Source organism: Solanum dulcamara, chromosome 4, assembly GCF_947179165.1.
Source record: "Solanum dulcamara chromosome 4, daSolDulc1.2, whole genome shotgun sequence".
Classification (NCBI taxonomy): Eukaryota; Viridiplantae; Streptophyta; class Magnoliopsida; order Solanales; family Solanaceae; genus Solanum; species Solanum dulcamara.
Window position 1 is genome coordinate 5,382,562 of NC_077240.1, and position 9,141 is coordinate 5,391,702.

The window sequence follows — 9,141 nt, forward strand, 5'->3', positions numbered from 1 at the left end:
TTATAATAAGAGAAATTAAAATTTCGAGAAATTCTATGACATAGATCAACCAAAATATATACAAATATCCAGTACCTCCTAAGTCCCAACTCCTAACTTACACAAGCGAGCTCTTGGCTATAATATTGACAGATGCTTTACAAGTTTTAATACAACACCTAGTATTGGTTGGAATCTTCAAGCTCTGTGTCAACTTGGAATAATGTATGTCATGTCGCAGGCCAGTGAACACCCATATGTGAATCAATGCCAATCTGTAATACAAACACATAATGTTCAGATTCAGTAATGAAGACTTCAAATTTAATTGAGTAATAAATATACCAATTTTAGAAGTCTCCCAACACAATCTCAAGCAAACGAAAACATCATGCATGAAAATAGGACAGACCTGTTCATCGAAGTTTGCAGGAATCTCAAATTCAGTACCAGAAGCATTTGCAAATTCGTCGAGATTATCCTGCTGAACCAAGATGCTTAGTAAGTTAAGCTTTTGAAAGATTTAGCAGGTGTTTGGACATGAATTCATTGATATTTGGAAAAAAAAAATATAGTACTTGAAGCAAAGTTAAAAATGGTATTTGGAAGTTCAACTTGTGTTTGGACATGAAAACAAAGTTGAAGTTGTGAGTGAAACTTGAAAAAACACCTAAAAACCATTTTTCAAACCTCATATTTCAAGTTTGAAGTTGAAATAATGGGCCAATTTAAGAAACACACACCTCGAAATAATCTCCAAATATTTTTAAAACATTTGAAAAAAAATGGACAAACGGGTATGTGTCACCGATCTTGTTCATGGTCAACAAAAACAGTCGAACATCACGAGAACAATCCCTCTTGAAAAGAGCAAAAAAAATGTGTTAGACCGTCTACGTCTAACCATTTTATCCGGTGCCTGGAGTGGGGGTGGGGGCAAAAGGTGCTAAAGAAACTCACTTGTGCCAGAGAGAACAAAGGAGCAACATAGCTGACCAACAAAATTATCGTCTAAACGACGAAAATCAGAAAGAGGAAAAAAGAAAGTTAAAACTGAGAAACATCCAAGATTTTTAGGAAGTTACCTCTTCATCAATGTTAACTGAAGAACTTCCAATACCAACAGGAGAATTATCAGCAAAGTTTTCTGCAGCTTCTTGCATATCCTACATTAAAAGATATCACTAGCCTATCAGCACTGTTAGAAATCTATGCAATGGGAGCAAACGTCAATTGCTTTTTTTCCAACAAATCAAAGTCATCATCATATAAAAGGCATTGAGAGATCATCCAAAGAGGGACACATTATAAAGTTATGCAAGGATCAAAGCATCCAAAATCACAAGCCATGGATTCTATATTGATGAATTTTAGTTCACAAATGTACCCAAAAGGAATTAAAAAGTAAATTGTGATCTTTCAAATAGAGATTTCTACTACATTAAAGGTCTGCTGCTAGTTTCTTTCCCTCCTTCCATCCCATACTAAATGTCCAACAATCCAAAAGGGTTTGCACATAATGGGACTGAGCTACAAAAGGAGAGAAAATCAATCACTGTAAACTAAGTCCTTCCTTTTTTTGTAGCAATCACTCTTAATTAACTCCTTATAAGTTCCTTGTATACCTCAATTTAACTTCCTAGATAGGAATCCTCGTTCAGACAACTCAGTCCTTTTAAGGGAAGAAAGAGGGGATCCGTGATGACAACATCATTTAAGCCGTCAAGTCAGGGATTAACATGATAGAACAAACAATTTCAGAGAGCCGTAAACATAAACCAAAAAGATTTTCAAATGTGACTACCAGCTCAGCAGTTGTATCTGAAGGATTTTCCTCCGTTAGCTTTGTCTCTCCCGAACTTCCCTGCTCAAGCCCAATGAACCACAGTTAAACAAAAAAAAAAAATGAAAGAGGGACATGCAAGGAAATTTCAAATGCCCAAATTTCCATTTTAAATGTGTTTTCCAACTCATCAAGACTCTAAAAACTGGACCTCAAAGGAAAAAAAAGGGAGGAATAGTCATACTCATACAATTACGTCTGGGCAATTTTAGCATCTACTAATTACTATAGTTCCAAGAGAACTGCATGCAAAATACTGTCTCCGCTTGATACCTAGATAATGATTTTGCCTCGACACTGCTTATTAAATTTGTTTACCTCTTGATGTTGCTTTAGATAAGAATTCTCAGGTGCAACGGTAGACAGCTTGATATCTGGAGTTCCCTACATGACAAAGGAAAAATCAGCACTACAAAATTGAACAATAAACTACAGCCTAACAAACTCTTGACAGATTAGAGGTAAAAGTACAAATATTTAGGATTTATATGTAAACATTGTCACATTAGAGATTTTTGGATCACGTGCAAGAGAGACTAATTTGGTAATTCGAGAAAAGATATGGCAGGAGGCTTTGCCTGGAGGGAAAATAATGATTTAGTAATTCAGAGAAAGATTTCATGTAGGAATCTTCATCTTAAGAGAGCTCCACTACATGCATGTTCTTTGATTTCTTTTTCCTACCCTTTTGTTGAAGAGGGGGAAGGCACTTCCATATTGATGCTTCATCACAGCATATTCCATAAGAAGAGATCCTCAAATAGTCTATCATTGATAATGTACATTAAACTGGTTCCGTAGGACAGTTAGAGGGATGTGTCACTTGTTCTCAATTTACTTACTGGCTCGCTTTTGTCAAAGGGTACACGTCTCCCTCCCTTTGTAGTATCTCTTAACATACCCTAGAAATGGACAAAAACAAAGGGTGATTAGCAAAAGAAGTAACAAGAGCAAACAGATCTATAATTCAATTGAAAATAAACAAATAAGAACCATCAAGTTTAAGTATGCATTTATCCTGAGCATCTACAAAAAGCAACACACACTTCACTATTTGAATCATATCCAAGAATAGAAGATCAACAGAAACCATGTAAATGACATGCCTGGCTTGCAATCCATTATTTTCACAGCAATACACTAAATAAGCCTTTATAGTGTTTACTATAAAACTAAAATGGCAGTGCAAGTAAAGATAAATCAAGATCTAAATCAACAGGTCACCTCTTAAACCAATAAACTGGTCACTGGCGTTGATTATTGTCCCTAAGAACCTAAGCGAAGACTAGAAATCAAAGTAATTGCATCATTTGCTTTGACATGCAGTTGAAGCAGTTCTTGATCATCAACTGAATGTCAGTAAAGCATAAGAAATGCGTGTTTGAGAAGGTCTTTTTTTCAGGTTTAATTTTTTTTTTTCGTGTGTTGGTGGGATGGGGGTGGAGGTGGGGGGTGGGGGACAGAAAGAACAGGCAGACCAACTGCGCAATACCTTGTTTGCCCACATAAGCCCACAAGCATTGCAGAGGGTTCTAGGGCCTGATGGGCCCCGCCGCATTGCAGGGGTCTCACTTTCATTAGTACCACAGTGGTGACATCTTCGTAGTCTGTAAGTTCAAAGGGAAGTAAAATGCAGATTATAAGGGGAAAAAGTAAAAAAGTAAAATCCTAATCCAATAACATAAAGAGACTGCAGAATAGTAGAAATTTACCTAGCCTTAAACAAATATTTCTTATTTTGCTAGCTTTTTGGTGCAACCTGGTTATTGTACAGCATGTTGATGCAATTTTAGATACAATAGAGGATCTGTATTTTTTTTCTTGCAATGGCATAATGCAAGCATTTATAAAATTTTCGATTACTTGTCAAAAAAAAAAAAAACTACAGAATAGTAGGCCAAATATGAATGCAGAATTGTAAATAAGCCCAGTGATGTAAAGAGACAGCAGAACAAGTAAGCTGAATATGAAGCAAAATAAATCATTGTGACATAGGTTTGCTACTGTTTTTTGATTTGTTAACATGCTGACTCGAACCCATAGCCATGAGGTTAGAGGTGGAGGTACTATCCTCATGGTTTTGTTATTTATGAATAAAACCATTGTTACACAAATTAAATGTTGAAGAAAGTCAGAGTCTCAAGGCCCTTAACTACAAAAACGCAAAGCATAGCATAAAGCAGACAAATCACAGAGTAACTGATTCTTAACAAAGATGTTGCTGGTATTAACTGTCAGAAGTAAGGTACAAGGTTCATACTTACGTAGGTTCAGGATGAGCAGTGCTGTCCCCTGAATCGATATTGTCAGCAGACGACTTTTCACCCTCTTTTAAAGAAGCAAATTGTCCATTTTTACGATGCATCCTATAAACAGTGCCACTAAAACAGTTAAAAGAACACTTGAGTAATCAACCTCATTACTAAATCTTGAATTTGAATGATAATAGTTTCCAACGAATCCGAAAAGTGTGTAAAACCTTTATAATAACCAAAAAATATAAAAATTGAAAAAACTATATTTACTTCATTGTACCATTATACAGACATACCTTTTTGACTGATCCACTACAAACAAGTATTTACAATTTATTCATACCAGTCAACTTCAATTATTTGGGCAACACAACTTAAGTAGTCTCTAAAGATTTTTTTTCTTTTAACTATCACATTAACTGAAACCAATCAAGCCACAAGAAGAAACTGAAGATCCTTTTAATATATTAATCACCAAAGAAAATGAAGAAAAAAACAAGGACTGCAAGCTTCACCTCACCTCTGTGCAACTTCTTTCCGACAAGTATAACGAATTGTTTTCTCAAAGCATCTATCTTTTCTCTTCTCCCGGAATCTAATCAGAGATGCCATTCTCGGAGAAATGTTTTGCCTGGTAAGGACATCATTATCAACACTCTACAAACATAACCCAAAAATTAGTAAACATCGACCGCCCCTAATAAGCTCTGGTTTAACCACACTTAAATTGAAAACAAGCTCCAACTAAACTCAATGCACCTTAGTACTTCGCAGTGCAACAGAATCTGAGCTAGCTGCATAACTAGGCATCTCAGACCCTCCTAATAATAGCATCACCGCTTGCACCTGTGATTTTTACATTAACAAAAATCATATATCATTTCCTGAATTCAATTGTAACCACATTGGTCAAATAACTTCTTATGAACAAATTGACTTGGAATTACACAGCTTCAAATGAAATTGCACCTTTTCAGGAGTAACAGCAGGGAATACATAGACTTGGCCTTCAAAAGAAATAGTAAGCTCACTAGTCCGCGAAGGCACAGCCATAACTCTGCCGCTATCTATCGGGCTAGCAAGAGGCGGCAGAGAGCACACCTGTAACTCTTCACCGCTACTCATCGCCTCCTCACAGCCACCACCGCTGATATCATCCGCCTCAAATCCTCCACCTCCAAATCCATCCACTCGAATTGGTACATTCATATACTCCTGCTCAAACGCTACTACTCCATACTGCCCACCTTGCACTTTCCTCGAATTCGCCGCCGCTTCCATTTCTCGAGAAAAAAAATCACTCCAAAAACAACCTATAGAGACATCTGCATGTGTTTCTGTCTGTATATAACAAAAATGTAGATGAAAATGGTGAGGGAAATTGAAAAAAACCCTAACCCTAGATAGATTCTGATAATAAAATCCCAGAAAGTTGATGAAGAATTGCAGAGGAAGGAAGAATGTTCAACTGGAGAAGTAGTAAATTTGTTGTCTTTTTTATTATGTTTAGCTGAAAATAGATGAGAATTAAGGACGGAGCCGAGGGGGAATTTTAGAAAATGAAAAAGGCTCAAAATTACTTTTTAATTATTTGAAATAGCTTAAATATATTTTTTAATTATTTTTAAAATTAAATATACTTTGCCATTACCAAAAAAGACCACAAATATTTTTCTACTTAACGGTTGACCGTTAAAGCTAATGCGGCACTGTATAAAAAAAAAAATCCACATGAATGGTCACGTCAGCCTCCTTCCCTCTTCCTCTTTAATTCATGAGTATTTTTGACCCTTTTTTTATAATTTTAATTTTTAAAAAAAATTTCTACACTACCACATACCCCTCCCTCCACAACCCCACCCACTTTTTTTTAATTATTAATTATTATTTTTTAAAATTTTGTACAACACCACATACTTCTCCGCCCTCAACCCTCTCCCCCTTCCCAAAAAAACTATTTTTGTAGAGGTGCGGGTTATTGATCGTGGAGGAAAGGGATCGTGGGATATAAATAAAATAAAAATTCAATCTATTTTATATTTAATTTACCTTTTATAACAAAAAATTATAAAAATTAAAAGTTTGAGTGGTTAAAAATTTGGAGGGGCTGGTAAAGCCCGGGAGGGGGATCATGAGGTTGGAGATATGTGGTGATGTAGGAAATTTTTTTTAAAAAAATTAAAATTATAAAAAAATGGGTCAAAAATACCCCTGAACTAAAGAGAAAGAGGGAGAGAGGCTGACGTGACCGTCCATGTGGATGTTTTTTTTCTTGTGGCACTGTCACGTCAGTTTTAACGGCCAACCGTTGAGTAAAAGAGTATTTATGATCTCTTTTGATAATAACAAAAGTATATTTAATCCAAAAATAGTTAAAGAGTATATTTGAATTATTTTGAATAATTCAAAGGTAATTTTAACCCTTTTTCGTTTAGAAAATTTAATTCATAGGAAAAGACTCAAAAGGGTAAATGGAGAGGAAAGAATCAGGACCGTTCATTTGTATGATGGAGTCACGTGAAATGTCCATTTATTTAGAGTATCGAGTCACGCTTTATGCACTTTTTGTCCCCACCCCTCACGATTATCATATTTTACAAGGCATATAAAAATTTAGAATAAAAAAACAGGCGGGGAAAACTATGAAATGGTCATACAAAAATTTTAATTTTTTATTTTATTTACAGATTTTATATTATTATTATTATGAAAGCAATGGCATAATTAAAATTAATTCTAATGTTGAATTTGATTTGGTATAAAAGGTTTATAGTAGTTTCTTTTTATGAAGGCGCTATTTGACAAAATAAAAGAAAATAAAAGATACATCAAACATCGAGTTTTTAGTCAAAAACATTCTTAAACTATATCCCAAGCTTAAATTACATCCTTAAAATATATTTTTTGATAGAAAATATCCTCCGAGTATTTGAAAGTTAACAATTTTTCTTCTTTAGTTAGATATTGTCAAAAAATTAAGGGATCCTACAAAAACATGTGCAATTCATGTGAACAAAAAGTTTTTCTGCATAATTCGTTACCTTATATAAAAAGCTCCTGATAAAAAAGAATATTAAAAATCGTGGACACCATTACTTGCTAAAACAAAAAATGTTAGAAAGGTGTGAGAATACATGATCTGTTCTTCTTCTCTTTTACCAACAGAAAGAAATTGGAGTTTATTTCTCTTCACCTTTTTTAAAGTTAAATTGTAGTTAAATCAATAATTTTTTGGTGCAATATGATATTAAAGTGATCAAAATTCTATTTATGTCTCACATTTGAATTTTTAATCAAAATTATGATTTTGTCTCGTATTTGAGTTTCATTCTCCATTATTAGAAGTGGAAGTCTCCTACAAACACCACTTAAGCAGATTCAGTTGAAAAGAAACATATTTCAATTGATAATTTTTTAGTATTAAATCACATGAAAAATAAATGAAAAAAACCGTGAATTAAAAGATTTTGCATAATGCTAAACTCAATTGCCCAAAAAATTCACGATAAGATTTTTGGCGTATTTTAAAATAATAAATACAAATGGGTGACTTGATTTTTGTAGGATTTGTTAGTTTTCTAAAAAATTCTAGCAGAAGGATGAAAATTGTTAAATTTTAAATACTTAGAGGATGTTTTCTGCTAAGAATAATATTTTAAAGATGTAATCTAAGCTTGAAGTATAATTTAAGGATGATTTTGGCCAAAAACTCTCAAACATCACTAAAAGAATAAATATTAAAAACTGTATGAGCCGAAATAAGAGTAGAGGAAGGGAACTATACTTTTCGTAACTATACTAATAAGGGGTGATAACGAGGGAAAAAATTGAATTTATGTGGACTCTCTAGATATATAATACTAGTGGTATTAGTAGTAAAAAGAGAGTAAATATATAATTGTAGCTTCGCTAATGAGATTATCATGGTTAATGTAAGAAAATTTATATTATCGAGTTAGATAATTCGTCATATTTTTAAAAGTGTAAAATCCAGACTTTCCTGTAAATATTACTTATATTTTTATGATAATTTAAATACGAGTTTTAATCATGTCCCTTTAACATTAACATCACAAGCTCCCAAGGGATCAAAACGAACGAAATGGTAGTTTTTTGACAAACTTCTCGCTCTTTCTTTACATAGATAGTGTTGTTTTATAATTAGTTGAGAAGTGATATAAGGTGTGAAATCAAATCGTATTACATTAATTATCTTTTGAAAATTTCTTAAAGGGAAATGAAATTAGAGATTTGATTAAAATAACTTCCCACAACACAAATACATGCATTTATTGATTTTGATATAATATCAAATGCATGTAACCTTTAACGTTTCTCATAACTAAGTTTTTATACAATGGTATGATTGTCATGGAAACTTTAGGTAATTATGGTAGCTTAAATCGTCCTATATTTAGATTTGAAAAATGTTCCATTCAATTCGTAATTCCAAATAGTTTCCCTCTATGTGTGTGCTGAAAACAAAGACTAGTATTTGTACTTCAACGTGTAATTTTGGTTTCTCCGGTGATGAGAAAATTTATGTACCAATTACCATAGGCTCATAATTCTCTTCACTGATTGAATATTTTTTGCAGACAATCAACTCGCTCAAAGAACCAAAAAAGGGGAGGCTATGCCACAAGTAGGAGGTAAAATGTATGTACACTTTCTCTGAGATAAGGGGTAAAATTTACATAAATGCACTGAAATGCATGTTATACTGGAATGAATCTCAAGGACAAATGGGCTAAAAGCAGATCAAAGCAAGCCCGGCTTCGAAGGACAAGTTCAGAAAAATTTGAAGTTACATATATGATCAAAGCTATGCTATTTCTTTTGAAAACCAGGAAATTCCTAACATACGATGCGTCAAGGTTAAAAACATGGTAAGATAATAAGTCCGCCCCTTTACCTTTCTTCACTCAGATACCAGTTTTTTGTCCATCACTGGATAAGAACCCGTTCATGTGTCTAACTCATTACAAGTTACGCTCTTACCACTAGACCAAAACCACAGGGGAAAAAAGCAAAAAACCTTATGCTCTTCCACATTTGTAGTCA

The 9,141-nt window shown here is 33.7% G+C and overlaps 1 protein-coding gene across 2 annotated transcripts; it reads right to left on the minus strand.

The window, feature by feature from the left end:
- LOC129885713 (GATA transcription factor 19-like) lies at positions 1–5,570 on the minus strand. Of its 2 annotated transcripts, none has more exons than XM_055960102.1 (11): positions 5,047–5,570; positions 4,837–4,923; positions 4,598–4,734; positions 4,087–4,188; positions 3,315–3,429; positions 2,665–2,724; positions 2,141–2,206; positions 1,784–1,843; positions 1,065–1,145; positions 392–460; positions 1–254 (listed from the first exon to the last, which is right to left on the minus strand). In XM_055960102.1, the coding sequence occupies exons 1-11, from the start codon at positions 5,356–5,358 to the stop codon at positions 210–212; spliced, it is 1,134 nt and encodes a 377-aa protein (XP_055816077.1). In that variant the 5' UTR covers positions 5,359–5,570; the 3' UTR covers positions 1–209. The 2 variants fall into 2 exon arrangements, with proteins under 2 accessions (XP_055816077.1, XP_055816076.1); XM_055960101.1 differs by having other exon boundaries at positions 392–463.
- Between the last annotated feature and the right edge of the window lie 3,571 nt (positions 5,571–9,141).

What these genes read in the sequence shown, in the direction of transcription:
- LOC129885713 (XM_055960101.1), bottom strand. Translation starts at nt 5,358, where the DNA reads ATGGAAGCGGCGGCGAATTCGAGGAAAGTGCAAGGTGGGCAGTATGGA. An exon ending in CTGCTGTTACTCCTGAAAAG is followed by an intron (nt 4,924 to 5,046) that starts GTGCAATTTCAT and finishes TAAAAATCACAG; the next exon opens with GTGCAAGCGGTGATGCTATT. An exon ending in ACTGCTCATCCTGAACCTAC is followed by an intron (nt 3,430 to 4,086) that starts GTAAGTATGAAC and finishes TTGAACTTACAG; the next exon opens with ACTACGAAGATGTCACCACT.